Source organism: Bidens hawaiensis, unplaced genomic scaffold (genome assembly GCF_021521415.1).
Source record: "Bidens hawaiensis isolate Kalapana, Puna unplaced genomic scaffold, B.hawaiensis_p1.1 tig00002602_1, whole genome shotgun sequence".
Taxonomy (NCBI): domain Eukaryota; kingdom Viridiplantae; phylum Streptophyta; class Magnoliopsida; order Asterales; family Asteraceae; genus Bidens; species Bidens hawaiensis.
Window position 1 is genome coordinate 1099953 of NW_027491141.1, and position 17775 is coordinate 1117727.

Consider the following 17775-nt stretch of genomic DNA (forward strand, 5'->3'; position numbering starts at 1 on the left):
TACACAAAAACATATAACTTACACGTGTTCTAAGAATAAAAAAACAGATAACCTACATACGAAAAACATATAACCTACGCATGTGTAGGATATGTGTATCTTTGTTTAGTTTATATAATTGTTGATGTCGAATTCCATATGTAAGTTGTACGCTTTTTGTATGTTGTACGTTTTTATCGCTCAAAACAAGTGTAGGTTATATAACTTTGTGTAGGTTGTATATTTATTGTTTACATTTAATGGACACATTAATTTGTATGATATTTTTTATTATTATTTATGACAATAATTTTTATAGGCATACCAATTGAAAAAAATATATATATATTATGTTTTGATATTTAGTGTTAAAAACATGTTAATAAATTGAGTGGAAATTATTTTTTAATATACAGAATAGTATTATATTAATAAATTGTATTTATGTTGAATAAAATGAAGAATGTCTAAATAAAAAATAAAACTAAAGTATTGCTTTTATTTTTTTAATTATTATAGTTAAATTAGTTAGATATATTAATTAAAGAGAGATTTATTATGGTGATATTAGGTTTATTAATTGGAGAGAGAAAGTGTACTTATTGTTGCATTTACATCTTTTTTATTTATTTTTAAATATTTAAAACCTATAATAAAACTAGTGCTTCATATTCATTTCTCTCATTTCTTACAATAATTTGATTTCTTTCTTGAACTTAAACATATATATATATATATCTTTTGAAACGACTTTTTTTTTCTAAAGTCTGTTATTTAACGGCCTTTATTTTTATTGTTTGTCTTCAGTGGGATGTGATTGCTTATCTTTTGTAAAAAGAAATTCTTGTTCAACATCTTGATACCATTAGTGCACATGCTCTTTATTATTTGTTCATTTGTGGATGTTGTTTTTGAAAAATCGTTCTTTTATCAATTTCTTCTTTATTCGAAATGTTTATATTATTGCTTACTACCTGTTAACTTAGCAATTACACACTGAACAAAACAATCCTAAGACCTGATCCGTGTCTTGTAAGATGGTAATCGTCGCAGCCCCATTTCGTCATCGACTACATTGTTCTCGATGTTTATATTTGGACGGCAGAACTTTTATAGAGATTCATTGGAATATGCTTACTGATGGTACCATATAATAATTATATATTACGAAATATACTAGGAATCTACTCTAAGCATACAATGATATTTGCCATTTTGTACAACCAACAAGAAGATAGAGATAAAGGTATTGGAGAATGGCTGGATGAAGATATTTGAATCATATGGGGGTTGGCTTTTGAAACAAGTTTTGCTGTGAGAATTGAATACAACAACTCTTTGATGATGGGTCGTGTGATCTTGGCCTTCGATGCTACAAAAGATCGAAATGAGCAGGAGTTTATGAACGTTATTAAAGAGATTATATCGAGCGGTGGAGTGCTCAATCGGGGAGATACCATTGTTGTGTTTGGTGTTCTGCACAAGATTTCACATCCTTGTAAGTGTGCATATTTCATCATACATATATTGTGCTTTTGCTTTTGTTTTTGTTTTTTCTATCAACAAACTCTGTGAAATTAGTCTATATTCTCGGGATTTCTAACGAATTTTCCGTTGCTCAGTTGGTGTCCAAATGCAGATAGATGGAGTCAACATAAGAGCTATGGAAGAGGAAATTCAATTAAAACTAGATATGTATGCCAAAATGCTAAGAACAAGTGCTGAAGATTGTAAAGCAGAAGGGGTAACAAATGTTTTAACCATCTTGTGTCTGATGAAATATGACTTAATTTATGGTCTAGGAATCACCCATATCATATCCCTCCATGGTTACATGTCCGTTGAACCGCATAAATCAAAGCAAGTCAACTGGTTTGGACAATTTGAGATCCAAACAGTTGGGTTAATGGTTCCGTCAGATTTAATACATTGAACCGGCTGTTTAATTACCTATCCTATTTATATACTTCTTTATAAAATATATGTATTTTATGTATACGCATTATAATTATTAACCATCTTTATCATTTTCAATGTTTTAATGCAACATTCTTATAAAACTAAAATTAAAAGTTAAACTGGCAAACCGACAAAAGTAAACCGTTAAACGACGTTACTTCTCTTTTCTTCTACACATGATTTAGGTTGACATTGAAGTCAAAATTACTTGTGGAACTCCTATTAAGAAGATTATTCAACAAGAGGCTTTAGCTTGTAACGCAACATGGGTGGTCATTGACAGGTAAGATTTTATTATGATCTGCTTTAGGCTTTAACTCATGCATTGTATTTAACAAAGAGTATAGTTTTTTTAATAGTAAAGGGAAAATTCTTAATCCTTGACAATAATTGGATCAAATGCAAAAACACACCGGTTATTTTACACTTTTTGGCGAATTTTCTGAACAACGTAACATATTTTATCTGATGCTTGACAGGCATTTGAAACGGGATGTGAGGTTTTACCAAGGTCAAATCCATTGCAAACTCGCCACAGTTTTAGATAACTTGAAAGTAAAGGCTTTGACTACCGAGCCTACTATGGACACAGATAACACAGAAGTCAAAGTGGTTCTTTACAGGTCTAAGCATGTTCAACTGTCAGCTCCTACACATCCACAGGATAATGAAAATGTCGACCAGTCAGTTATCTCCCATAGCTACTCTGCAGCATCATTTAGCTCCATTGAAAACCTTGAAATGCCTTCAAAGAAACTTCCCTCTTCATCAGTTTTCAAACCCTTTGCTCAAACTTCCATATTGTCTAGTGGTATTGATGTTGCATCAAAGCAAGATGTATCAGGTCAGAAAGTTAATGTTACCGGTTTTACCTCTAACGGGTTCATGTTTTGGCTTTTGCTATATCTTTAACTGGCCACACGTTATGATAAGGGATGCTATATACAAACACCACCCCCATGATGTCTCGTATAGGCCTGTATGACTCGCATATGCCACGCGTGACAGACAAGTTTACGGAGGAAACAAAGAAACAACGTTTTGCAGCCTATACGACCTGTATAGCCCTATACGAGTCGTATAGGGTTTCAGCTCGTATAGAGCCTGACACCACATAAAACTTATATGTATCATATTGGGTCTATACGACATGTATAGAATCAGTTTGCAATATAAATTTGTGTCTATACGAGCTGTATAGTTCTATAGAGCTCGTATAGTGCTATATGAGAGGCACAAAAAAAGAAACTGAAACATGCCGACAGATCCTGATACAATTCAGGTTTTATATGACTCGTATGGGCCTATATAAGACCAAGATGGTGTTTATTGAATAGATAAATAGCTTAAAATATAAAATGGGTCATATGACTCGTATATATTAAATTTCTTAAAATGCTCTTTTAATGTATGCAATTTTACAAAATCGCTATATTTGAAAACCAAAACTGTTTATGAAACTCTGTATACAAACGTTACAAGTTTAATCAAAGTATCTTTAGTCGGCGTGTTTCGATTTGTACCAAAAAGCATATGTTTTTACCAGATCGAGGGTTGTTAGCGGTTCAAGTTGTTATCTCTACGGTTTAGAGCATTCACATTGAAATTCCTATACCCATCATATAATTTAACTAAAATAAACATTTATTGATAAAAAATGTTTATTTTTCAAAAAGCCACGAGATCCTATTCACCGTGTCTCTGTGTGTGTGTGTGTGTGTGTGTGTGTGTATATATAAAACTTAACGTAACAGTTTTTTTTTACAAATATGTAATACGTAAGTGTAAATAACGTAAAAAAAATTAGACTTATTACACATGTGTAACTAACATTTAAACTTATGTAATTATTAAAAATCTTTATTTCTTCTCCTGATTAATTTTTTAATCAAATTTATTCTCTACCACATATTCAGTATTCATTTAATAGATTATGTGGTCTATATTAAGCTCTTAAAGTTCTTACAACTTATCAAGTTTCATTATATATATATATATATATATACATAGGGAGAGGATCATGAGAGAACTCCATTTTATGGAGAGAACAAGAAAACTAATAATGAAGTATTTTTAATTTACTTAAAAAAGTATTTTTAAAATTTTTTTTTCATCATTCTTATATGTTGTTATTCTTCATCACAAAAAAATATAAAAATAAAAAAAAATTAACAAGTAATGCATATATGCAATACATCGACTTTTTTTTATAATGCATATGTGCAATAGTGTGCATTTTGATATTTGAAATAGTGTTGAATATCATATATATAGTTGTTTGTATTGTTTATTTGCAATAGTGTTATATTATATACAAAAATTAAAAAAAAATCGATGTAGTGCATATGTGTATTAGTGTTGTATTACATATATGCGATAATGTGTTTTGCATACAATTATTAGTGTCGTATTTGCATATATTCAATAGTGTGTATTGGATAATTCAATTTGTGTTGTATTATATGCAATAAAACACTATTGTATATATGCAATAGGCATTAGTGCACATATGCACTACAGTACTACACCGACAAGTTTTTTTTTTTTTTTAGTATCAATATCATCTTATTAGGAGGATAGAAAAAAAAATCACAAAATAATTTTTTAAAAATAGTTAAAAATAATTTTTTACTAGTTCTCTAGTTCTCTCTAGATCTCACCCCTATATACATATATATATATATATATATATATAGGGGAAGGTTCATGTACATTTTGATCTTAACATGAGTACGTATGAAATAATGCTAATTTATTTAAAAATGCCAACGTAAGAAACATTACCAACTACAATACCAATCTACATAAACAATGACTTATAATAACAAAGAAAAGAACCTAAAACTACAACAAAAGAATCAAAATCAAGAACAAATTATAATAACAACATATACCAGCAAATACTTATAACAGCAAAAGAAAACATCTAATAATAACAACAAAATATAAACAAGCAAATACTTATAACGTCTCATAATCGAAAATGAGCAAATACGAACAAAAAATAGCAGCAAACACCTATAAAAATAAACCTAATCATAACAACAAATTAGTTCTCACCGTTTTCTATGTTAAAAATAAAATGTATTTGATCTTGTTACTATATATATATATATATATATATATATATATATATATATATATATATTGTATATGTTAGGTATGAGAAAAGGAATAGAAACTCATGGTGAGTGCTCTTATAGTTAGAGGTGATAATTTCAATCCATTCATTAACATAACTATGTGTCAAATGTAAAAAGTTTGCTAAATTAAAACCCGTCAAATGGGGAGGGTTGATCTAATATTTGTTGTCTATAATATTTTCAAGTGGGTCTCAAATTTATTTTTTTATTTTATTTAGATTTATGTTAAAGGCTTAAAAGGTATATTTTGTTAATGAAAAAGTTACGTCCAGTCACTCTATAGACCAACAGTGTTACAGTGTTATGTTGGTGCAAACAGTTAGTTTAAAGTTGTAATTTTTTAACTTGGGAGACTAATTGGTAATATGGTCAAACCACACCGACCATTCATGCAATTAGTTGTTATTTTTCCGTTCAGAACAAAAGTTAGTTATTTTATGTACTCATATTTAATTGGAAAAAAAAACATGTCAATGATGACTTCTCTCATATTGATGAGTTCAGTCTCTTATACAGGTAGCTTCTTGCGATCCGGAAATGATCATAAAATTTCCTCACATACGATTGGAAATTCACGAAAAACTCCTAGACGAAAAAGAAATACTAAACCGGTTTTGTGTAACGCTTGTGGGATGACAACTGAGTTGTATATCAAAGACTCCATGAGATTCGGTTACCAAGAAATCCATGCGGCCACAAATTTTTTTTCAGTTGACAACTTGTTAGGTGAAGGAGGTTATGGTCTAGTTTACAAGGGTCAGCTCAGTGACGGGCAAGTTATCGCTGCTAAGGTGCGAAAACAAGCCAGCACACAAGGATTTGAGGAATTTCATTCTGAAATATATGTTTTGAATTTCGCGCGCCATAGAAATATTGTGATGTTGTTGGGTTATTGTTGCAAGGAAAATGTTAACATACTGGTTTATGAATATATTTGCAATCGGTCACTTGAGTGGCATCTGTTCGGTAAGTGTTGGTTAACTGTTAACTTTAACCATTTTGACATTCTTTTTTTTTGACGGATTCTTGGTGTATTTGAAAGACGAAGGAGCAAATGTTCTAGAGTGGTATAAAAGACAAGCAATTGCTATAGGAACTGCGAAAGGATTGCGGTTTCTTCATGAAGAGTGTCGCAGTAGTCCAATTATTCATAGGGATCTTAGACCAAGCAATATATTGCTCACACATGACTTTGTGCCAATGGTAGTTATACCTCACATTACTTCATTTTATTTTTATTTTTCATTTTAATTGTACGTTGTCTCAGCACACTTTTCGGTTTTATACTAATTTAAAAAGTAAATAAATTAATCAAAATACTAGAAAACAAGTCATTTTTCACAAAAAGTTCCTACACATTTCCTACGACAAATAGCTCCAATAGATTTCTAACAAAAAAAATATCTCCAACTTTGCTACTGTATTATCTAATAAGTCAAAATACTTTTGGTAGGAGGTTTACAACCACATGTTTTTGTAGCAATTTTATAAGAAAAAATTGTTGGAAAACGGTTGAAAATGATTTTCAAGCATGTGTTTTTCTGGCGTAACTTTTTGGTTGGAAAACTGTTAGAAATTGGATTTTTCAACAAATTTCCTACGAATTCAGTTGTAGAAAAACATATTTTTTTAAGTAGCGAAAGGTCGTAACAATGTGGTGTTGTTTCCTTAGAGATAACTTGTATGGTAAATGTTTGAATTTCCGTGATATATTACTATGGTAGTTACTAATGCAAGCTATGTTTACGCGCACAGCTAGGTGACTTTGGGCTCGCAAAGTGGAAGACAAATGATTCTCCTATCCAGACTAGAATACTTGGTACATTGGGGTGAGGTTTTGTTTTTTTTTTTTTTTTTTTTTTTTTGTAGGAACCTAATTTAGATTGATGGGGCACTTAAAACACATGTATTTTTCTAAGACTGATTTCGTAAAAAATATGTTGGAAAACCTACTTTTCAATAATTTTCAAACAAAAAGGTGGTGTTAATAAAGCACATGCTTGAAAATTGTTTTCAACTATTTTTCAACAAATTTTCTTATAAAATTGTTGCAAATTTATACCGTTGCAAACTTTCTACAAAAGCTATTTTCTGGTTTATTTTTCATTTGTGGTTAGTTTATACAAACATAAAAAACAAAAGAATAGGTTGATAAATATATTTTTGTTGAAAAGTTAGCAACAATTTTCCAACGAAAATCACATTGTTACTATTCTCTTGCAATCTTGTAGCAAAATTAGAGCTTATTTTTTTCGTTGGAAATTTGTTTGAAATCTGTTAGAATTGCTTGTCATAGGAATTTTGTAGAATATGTTTGGAGGAAAAGGGTGTGTTTTGTAGCAGTGGTTAATCATGGAAACCGGTCGTAAACAATCGGTATTCTCACTAATTGAAAAAACACAAATAAATGCAAATTATTTCATAATACCCCCTTGAAGCGAACATGTGGAGAATTACCTGTAGCTTGCCACGAAAGAATTCTAACATCAGGCACGATAAACTCTTGGTGAAGGTATATGCCACCTAAAGCTTGGTTGTCACAAGCTGTAATTATTGAAAACTGTAAGATCCCGTTACCGGTATCTTACATTTGGACGTTAGATTTACTCATCAACATAGTTCTAATCATCAGAGTTAATAAAAACATTCGCGGAATATAAAAACGTTCATAAAACATTTCATAACAAACCATAACTTGTTTTAAAACATCTCGTCCTTCAGAAAAAACAAAACATTAAACTTAAATATCTTGAGTCTTCCGATGCCAGCCTCTTATTCAATGACACGTGTCCCCTCAAGCGAGCTGCCTCATCATACTCACCTGCGTGCATACTAAAAGTCAGCTACGCTGAGTGAGTTATAGTTAATCACACATAATACAATACATACACTTACCTTCAATTATGCATCCGAAGGTACATACTACTTACTTTACTAATTTACTTTCATTACATAAGTTCATACATACGTTCGTATTTTATTACTTTCATACTATATAAGTTGCTGTCATTTTCTATCTCGGATATTATTAAGGTCCGATCCCTTCCTTTTCTATTGCAGATATTATTAGGGTGTGATCCCTTTTTCCTTTGTCAATCTCAGATATTATTAGGGTCTGATCCCTTTCTTGTCTATCTCAGATATTATTAGGGTCTAATCCCTTTTTAATTCTCAATCTCAGATATTATTAGGGTCTGATCCCTTTCTTCTCTATCTCAGATATTATTTGGGTCTGATCCCTCTTTCTTCATCTTCGTGTATACTGTCTTTACATACCCATAACATACATACTTTCTTTAATCATTCATACATATTCATAGATTGTACATATAACTATCATACACATACATTTATCATATAAATACCTCCCTTGATAGCACGTGCAATATCCGAAGATCGTTTACGTATCGACAAGCTTTCATTCACATTTAAGATATACATACATAGCATATAAACCATACAAGGCATACACTTACCAGTTAAGGTAAATGCATTAACTATCACATCGAGTATGCACACAGTCCCGAAACATAACAAGGAAATGGGGCTAGAAACTCACCTGAACACGGTTACGTTCACCGTTAATTGTTATCCCTTTCTTGAGCTGTGCACGGCTAACTGTATAACAATTACACGTATCAATCAACTATCGCTATCTATATTGTGTTTCTAGTTCGATTATAACTCACAACGAACGGGGTCTGGGGGCAGCGCCCCTGGCAGCGGGGTTCTAGGGGCGGAAGCCTCTAGCGGGGTCCAAGGGGCAGAGCCCCTGGCTGGGGTTAAGCTGCCTTAACACATTTTTTATTAGAATTTTAAATTTTTTTACTAATTCGTTAACTCATTCTTCATAACGAATTAAGTCTGATTCGCTATCTGATTCGTTACCTTGTATTTATGAGCGGACATATATGTAAGCGAACATACATGTTAAGAGAACTTAACTTAAGCAAACTTAACTTAAGCGAACTTAATCTTAAGCGAACTTATCATTAAGCGAACTTATCAGTCAGCGAACTTATATATGTGCGAACTTATATGGCGAAGTTGCTTGGCGAACATGCGTACACGCGAACTTATCTGCACGCGAACTTATCTGCAGACAACTTAGCTGGAGCGAACTTATCAGTGGCGAAGTTGCCTAGAAGCGCCTACGAGGTTGATTCTATCCCCATAAACTTCTTTGTTTCAACTTGATATGATACTAACCAATCCCATAAACATTTCATGATCATTTTCGGATAAGGCTCGGCCCAGAAAGCATAAAGTTTGGACCTTTAAGCTAAAAACGCTCTATACTAGATCTAGGGTTCATTTTAAACGTGCCAATCATGGTTACAAGCCTGCTAAGTTCGTCTTCAACATCAAGTTGACTACTTTATGTTTCGTTTAAACCCGATTTATTCTAGATTCAAGTTTCAAGATTAAACGTTTATAAAAACGTAAGCTTTAAGGTAAAAGACATACCTTTACGTGTTTTAAGGTTACGGTTTAGCTTGGTTATGAGCTTTAGGTCTTGTATCTATCTTGCGTATTGAAGAATCTATCAAGAATCACATTAGTTTGGCTCGAATCTTACTCCTCTCTCTCGGCCGTATATATGGTGTAGGTGTATGTGTGTGTTTTTGAGTGTGTAGGCAAATATGGAAAGATGGAATGAGGATTAGGGTTGTAGGATGGTTTAAGGGGATATTTATATCCTTTAAAGCCCATGGACCTAAGGCCCATTACCCTTTAATCCATCTTAATCAATCCAAGTCCATGATCTTTTCCTTATTATATGCTAGTTAATATTAATTAACACACAACTTAACACAACTTTCTTTATTTAATATTATAATATTTGGGATGTTACAAAAACGATGACATAGAAAGATAAAAGAATTGAAGCATGGAAAAACATTTTATTATCTCATAATGAAAAATTACACATATAAGAAACAAGAAAACTATTTATATAGACATAATATGCACGAAGTATATGTTATCTAGCGTGTAAGTTATACGACGTATATGTCTTGGCGTATATGTTTATATGCTCACATCCCCCTCAAAGTTGAAGTTTAAGAAAACCCCAATTTGCACAATAGCGCATGAAAATGAGGCCCCGGTAAGCTCTTATTAAAAATATCAGCAAACTGATCCTTCGTTTTCGTATGCACCAAAGACATTAGTCCCTCTTGAAAATTTCCGTGATCAAAATGACAATCGAAAATACAAGATTCTTTGCAAAATAGATCGCAACTTGACTATCACACTTAAGAATGAAAGAAGTATTATTAGGAACATTGAACTCTAAGAGAAGTCATATCAACCAGGAAAGTTCAGCAGTTACCCTTCGAAGAGATCGGTACTCGGCTTCAACCGAGCTTAAAGAAACAGTTGGTTGCTTCTTAGATTTCCAAGAAATCAGATAGCCCCAAGAGAAATATAAAAACCACTAACCGGCAAGTATTAGGACATTCTGCCCAGTCTGAATCACAGAAAGCTTGTAGATCAAAGGAAGGTTATTATTGAAGAATAATCCTTTTGATAAAGTTCCTTTGATATAAGAATGGGTATGAAGCATGCCATGCCAATGAGGAATCCTTGGATCTTGCATGTATTGACTTAAAAATTGAACCACAAAAGCAAGATCAGGTCGTGTATGAGTAATGCAATTAAGTTTACCAACAAGCTTCATGTATCGTAAAAGGGTCATCAAGAATAACCCCCTCATGAACTTTGAGTTGAAAATGTTGAGGCAATGGTGAATTCGTGACAATAAGATTGGAAGTATCAAATTCAGAAAGCATATCCTTAGCAACTTGCGTTGGGACATGATAACACCTTTGGCAGTATAAAGAACCTCAATACCTAAAAAATAATTGAGACTTCCCAAATCTTTGATTTTGAAAGCTGAATCCTGGAAAGACTTGAGATTGTTGACATGGACCACTATTGATCCCATAGACTTTGAAAACAAAAAATGATCATTCTAAGAACCTACATACCCTCTTGACTTTAAAGCGAAAGGAAATTTCTCATACCATTGTCGAGAAGCTTGTTTCAAACCATATAAGGATTTCAGAAGTTTAAGCACCTAATTAAGTTGCATTCTAGGGGGTGACATCATATATATATCCTCATCTAAATCCCCATGAAGAAAAGCATTATTAACATCAAGCTGTCGAGATTATTGACATAGACCACTAATTATCCCATAGACTTTGAAAACAAAAAATGATCATTCTGAGAACCTAGATTCCCTCTTGACTTTAAAGCGAAAGACAATTTCTCATCCCATTGTCGAGAAGCTTGTTTCAAACCATATAAGGTTTTCAGACGTTTAAGCACCTAATTAAGTTGCATTCTAGGGGGTGACATCATATATATATATATATATATATATATATATATATATATATATATATATATCCTCATCTAAATCCCCATGAAGAAAAGCATTATTAACATCAAGCTGAAACAGAGTCCAACTTCTCTTTGTAGCAACAACTATAAAACTTCTGATAATGGACATCTTGATAACGGGAGAAGAAGTTTCATTGTTATCAATCCCCTCCTTTTGGGTATCCCCCCTCACCACCAATCTAGCTTTACGACGTTCAATTGTCCCATCTGTTTTGTGTATAACTTTAAACAACCATTTGCACTTAATAGCTTTCTTTCCGGGGGATATTAGTAAAATCCCAAGTATTATTGTTTTCAAGAGCCTGAAATTCATCTTTCATGGCATCTTCCCATTCAGGAATGTCGGCAGCTTTCTTATAAAAAGTAGGCTCACATAAATTAGAGACCGCTCGAGTGATAGACTGAATGGAAGGAAGAAGATGAAAAGTAGAGCAAGAGATGGGAGAGGTGCACGAATTAGTGAGGGTATGGAAACAATGGTGAGAAGATGCAGAGTTATTACAAACATGGTCATTCAAGTACGAGGGCGGAACAAAAAGTTCTCGAAGATCTTAGAACATGTTGATCATTAAGAAGAGGATCAGAAATAGGAACAGAAGAAAAAGGATGAGGAGCTACGAAAGATGAAGAATTAAGAGCAGGATCAGTAGGAGGAGTAGACATCGGATCATCAAGAAATTGATTGATGAGATCAATGGATGGAAAGATTAAACTTTCTTTGGAAGTACTTACCAAGAGATAATCTTGTTTGTTTCAAGGTCATACAATCTATAAGCCTTCTTACCAAGAGGATAACCCAGAAAAACACAAGACAGAACCCTTGGTTTGAAATTATCTCTTCCATGAGACAATGTGGAAGCATAAGCAAGAGAGCCAAAAGATCATATAAGTATAAGAAGGAGCATTTCCTTTTAATACCTCATAAGGCATTTTATTGTTAAGAATTTCAGAAGGAAACAATTGATTAAATGTGTTGCGGTTAACACACAATCACCCCAAAACTGAACTAACATCTTATATTGAAACATAAGAGCTCTTGAGGTTTCAAGCAAATGTTTTTTCTTTCTTTCAACAATACCATTTTGTTGAAGGAAAACAACACAAGTGGTCTGATGAACAATGCATTTACTCAAAAAATATGCACTTTGAACAGATCCAGACCCCAGTTCAATAGCATTAACAGATCTGATGCATTTTACAGTGGTGCCAAACTGATTGCTAACCATTTCAATAAAAGAATGTGTTGATACACGTTTTTGCATCTTGGTCTTTGTTTAATGTTTTTTTGTTATAAAATATAAAGTATAGGGGTATTTTTGTAAAGGTATATGCACATTCGCTATAATGTAAGGCTCATTCGTTAGAGAAGCTGATAACGAATGAGTCCTCGTGTTTATTCGTTAGTCTACATCCATCCCTGAATGTCGACGGGTACTGTTAACTTCCCCACCATTCTTGTAACTGTCACCTGTAATCCGGAGCCCCGATGAAGAAGGCACTAGTGGTGAGCAAGGCACTTACAAAGGCCTTTCACAGCTCCGTTATGCTCATTACTAAACTTGTTGAAGAGATGAAATATAACCAAGGTATATCTTTTTTATTAGGGGTTTGTGTTGGTTAGTTATAGTAATGTATAAGAGTATAACGTATGATAGCGAATGACTCTCAGCCGTTATGGCCTGTATAACAAATGAGGTCATCTCATTTATATATATATATATATATATATATATATATTCTGTAACTTATCGTTTAATTAAGAGTTCTGATTATTATCGACTTAGCCTTGTTACTCTGTCCATATACTCTCTCAACACACACAGTTAATGTATTCTAATCGTATCTCATATCAATATACTAGTTCCGTGATAGCAATCGATCACACATGGTTTCTAAGGCTGAAGTATGGGAAATGCATTGCTTTTAATTGAAAGCAAATATGTCCATGTGGTTCTATTGTAATCATCAACTATGGTTAAAAAATATCTAAAACCATTATATGTAGATGTGTGATACGACCCCCAAACAACAATATGAATTAGCTCAACAATTTTACTAGTTGATGTGATACTAGCAGGAAATGGCAGTTTATATTGGTGTGCCTTTGGACAAATATCACAATCCTCAATAGATTTCAAAGAATCATTAGCAATGAAAGTAAATTGTTTCAGTTTGTAGCTTGGTAACTAACCAAGTCTGATGTGGTTTCACAACTTATAACAGAATTACACACATTATTTGAAACAGGAAAATGATGGCCTCGAGAAGGTAAAGTCCATTTTCCATATAACAAAGAACTTGTGGCCTCTTGAGAGAAGGGGCCTGCAAAACACATGTAGTTTTAGAGAAAAGAACAATACCATCAGTATTATTGCACAATCTTGAAACCGATAGAAGAATTCATTTAAAATGTAGCACGAAAAGAACTTTCGATAAATAAATGCCATTAGTCAAAGGAACAGTCTCATGTTGATGGACAGTGATAGATATGTCATTAGGAAGAGTGAAAGGAGTAGGATTTTTAAGAAAAGAAATGTTTGAAAACAAATTTTAATCATGGCACATATGATCATTCGCACTAGTATAAATGATCCATTTATAACAATGATTTGAAGAATCGATGGACATATTCTGAATAGCAGAACTAATCGAGTATGCCATTGAACGTAAAAGAATGAAAAAATGCACGAGAAGAAGAAGCGAAAAACAAACAACATATAAGAACAAATCTTATACGGCATATAATATTTGAAAGCTTGATTAATACGAAACAAAAGTTATGCGCCATACACACACACACACGAACGTATACTTATACGGTTTATAGGATGAGGAAGAAGATTTTGACAAGATTTTGAGTGAGAATGAATGAGAAATGAACTGAAACTTTGAGAAATTGTTCAGAAACAAGAATATGACATATTGTGAACGTGTGATGAAGTTTGAACGGTTAAAACTTCAAAATGAAAATATGTAGAAAAGATATGAAATCTCACAAGAGATTGAATGAAACGAACGAAATTAATCAAAGAAAAATTAAATACTGAACAAAACAAACGAATGATCAAAGAAAATGATCAGATGAAAATGAGAAAACCGTAATAGAAACCGACTAAGACAAAGAGCAAGACTAAGAACCTTGCTCTAATACCATGTAATCCTTGAAAAGGATGACACAGAAACATAAAAAGAAATGAAACAGAGAAAGAAATTTTATTATCTCAGAATAAAAATTTATACATACAAGAAACAAGAAAACTATTCATATAGACACAACATTCACGGCATATATGTTATTCGGCATGTGAGTTATACGTCGTATAGCATATACGGCGTGTATGTCTTGGCGTATATGTTTATATGCTCACACAAACTTAGTGTATAATTTTCTTGAGGAAACGAACTCATGAATAAAATAATAATAACTATCGACAAGCTTGGCTAATTTGTGAGACTCCTTTTGACTAAGAAAAAGAACGCTCTTTTTGTCACATGGAATAGTTGAACAATCGGGGCAAAGCTTGAAGTTGAAGAACGAGATGAATCCAAATGATTTCCGCAACAGTGTTTGCCATAGCCCGATTTTATGGTTCATAACTAGGAAGTGAAACCGTGGGTTGCTTCTTTGTACTCCAAGAAACAACATTTCCACCTATTAAATTGTGTAGCCATAGGTTGATCATTAAGTTTCTATACATCGAGCCTAATCTTCATCTGAATATCCAACCAACTTGGTGGTAGACGGCTTTCTAAAGGTAAGCCTGTAGGACATGACACCTTTCACGTAACGGAGGATGTGTTTCACTAATTGAAAGTAAGATTAGCTGGGGATTGTAAAAACTGACTTTCCTAATTAACAATATATGAAATATCCGGTCTAGTAATTTCATGGAATAAAGTACCTTAAGATGTCGGGTGAAGTCATCAGTGTGCGAGCTGATTTGGCATCAAGAAGGAACGCACTGGAAAGTACATGATGCGCATATTTTTCTTGGAGACTGAATTCGGTGTGGCTCACTTCAAGGAACAAAGAAGTAGTTGCATGTTCCATGACTTTGATAGAGATCTCACTATGAAGACGTGTGATAAGTTTTTTAACGGTTGACTTAATATTCACGGTTAGATTGATATCATCTACGTAAATAAGTCTATGAATGAGGCATGAATCTCGCATGTAGACGAATAAAAATGGGTAGCGACGGCTACCTATGAAATTGATGAGAGAAAGAAAATTTCTAAACCTTTAAAACCAAGTACGTTGTGATTGTTTAAAGTCATATTGAGCCTTCTTGAGACATCACACATAATCAAGGACATTGGAATCAATGAAACCTATCCATAAACACGGTTTCAGTGCGGTAGGTGTCATTGATAGATAGTGGCCAATGCCAAAATTACTTGTACTATGAAAGCCTTGAAAACATGACAGAAAGTGAGTAAATCCTTGAGCAACAAAACACGCCTTATATTGATCAACTAAACTATCAAATTTATATTTTTTTCTATAGACCCATTTAGAACCTATCTGTAGGACGAGGCACAAGATCTGAAGTGTGATTCTTTTGCAAGGAACCCATTTCCACATGCAATGCAATTATCCACTTTTATTGTTCATCGGTTGTTCTAAATCTGTTAGGATCTTTTGAAGCAATTGATGCATGACATAAAGGGTTGGAACTAAAGACTGCAACATAAAAAAACAAATGTTGTTGTATATGTACATCAACCCATTCCCAGTCATCATAGGATGAATAGAAGTAGTTGGAAGTGCATCGTTAAAGGCGTAGCTGGTGAATTGAAACAACTGGTACACTTTGGAATCGGTAGAGGCGCCAATCTCATGGCTGGAAAGTTCTTGATAATAATCATCGGTCATTGTTCTTTCTCCCACAATAATGAATACAAAACCTATATATACATATACATATATATATATATATATATATATATATATATATATATATATATATATATATATATATATATATAGTGCAAGACATTCCTAATTAACATCCTGTTAATATGTAAAGTGAACAATCTCAAATAATAGTTATATATGATAATATCTTGTCTAATATCCCCCAGCTAGAACGCAAGTAAGACGAGATGTTCAAGCTGGTGCAAAAAGTGTCGAAAAGATAACGAGGAAGACCTTTGGTAAAAATATCTGCATATTGAGAAGATGATGGAACATGAAAAATACGAATGTGGCCAATATGCACCTTTTCTCGAAAAAAGTGAATATCCGTCTCCACATGTTTCGTTCTTTGGTGTTGGACGGGATTACCGGACAGATAAATGGCAGACATTGTCACAATATACTATAGTGGCTTTGTGCATGGGATTACGGAGATCTAGAAGAAGATTGTGAATCCATGTAGCTTCAGCAACCGCATTGGCGGTGCCTCGGTATTCAGTTACTGCACTTGATCGGGAAATCATCGGTTGTCGTTTAGAAGACCACGGAAGTAGATTATCTCCTAGAAAATGCAATATCCGAAGGTGAAGTGTCTAGTACCCAGACAACTACCCCAGTCAGCATCGGAATAAGCCACAAGTGACTCTTCTCGCGAAGCCGAAATCCGAAGACCAAGGTCGATGGTACCATATAAGTAACGCAACACCAGTTTCATGAAAGCAAGATCTGAATCCTGAGGGGCGTGCATAAATAAATCGGTTGTACCGCATATGAAATGTCTGGTCTGGTGAACGTTTGATATTGGAGAACCCCCGCTACGTTGCGATATAACGTCCCGTCATGTAAAATCTCCCCCTCAGTGGAACTACATATGTATTACATGGTTTGCATGCGGTCATTGAGGCCCGATGAGGAATATCGCGTGCATATTAAGCCTGATAAATAAAGAAATCTTGATTATCTCGTGCGACGGTGATGCCTTAAAAATTATGTAAGGGGCCGAGATCACTCATGGTAAATTCTGTGGATAAGCGAGCAATGATACGGTGAAGGAGATTTCGATGCGAAGTTGTAAGCACAATGTCATCCACGTATAGTTGTAATAAGTAAGGCTATCCTTAGATTGGTACACAAAAAGTTACATGTCACACATGTTATTTTTAAACCCCAGCATAAATTGAAAGGATGAAAATCAATGATATCATGCTTGCAGTGCATGTTTCAACTTTTATAAAGATTTTTTAAGTCGACATACGTGATGTGGATCTGTCGGATCTGTGAAACCTGAAGGTTGTTGCATAAATACGGTTTCCAGTAAATGGAAATGAAGAAATGCATTTTTAACGTCCAACTGTTGTATAGACC

General features: G+C 33.4%; 1 protein-coding gene across 1 annotated transcript in view; it reads left to right on the plus strand.

Moving 5' to 3' along the window:
* The first annotated feature begins 985 nt into the window (after positions 1-985).
* LOC143620540 (somatic embryogenesis receptor kinase 4-like) overlaps positions 986-17775 on the plus strand; it is a 29837-nt gene continuing 13047 nt past the window's right edge. The window contains exons 1-7 of the mRNA XM_077092213.1: positions 986-1477; positions 1602-1723; positions 2124-2221; positions 2418-2782; positions 5598-6047; positions 6124-6284; positions 6837-6910. Coding sequence (XP_076948328.1) covers positions 1321-1477; positions 1602-1723; positions 2124-2221; positions 2418-2782; positions 5598-6047; positions 6124-6284; positions 6837-6910 — 1427 coding nt within the window. The 5' untranslated portion in view covers positions 986-1320. The remainder of the gene's footprint in view (positions 1478-1601; positions 1724-2123; positions 2222-2417; positions 2783-5597; positions 6048-6123; positions 6285-6836; positions 6911-17775) is intronic.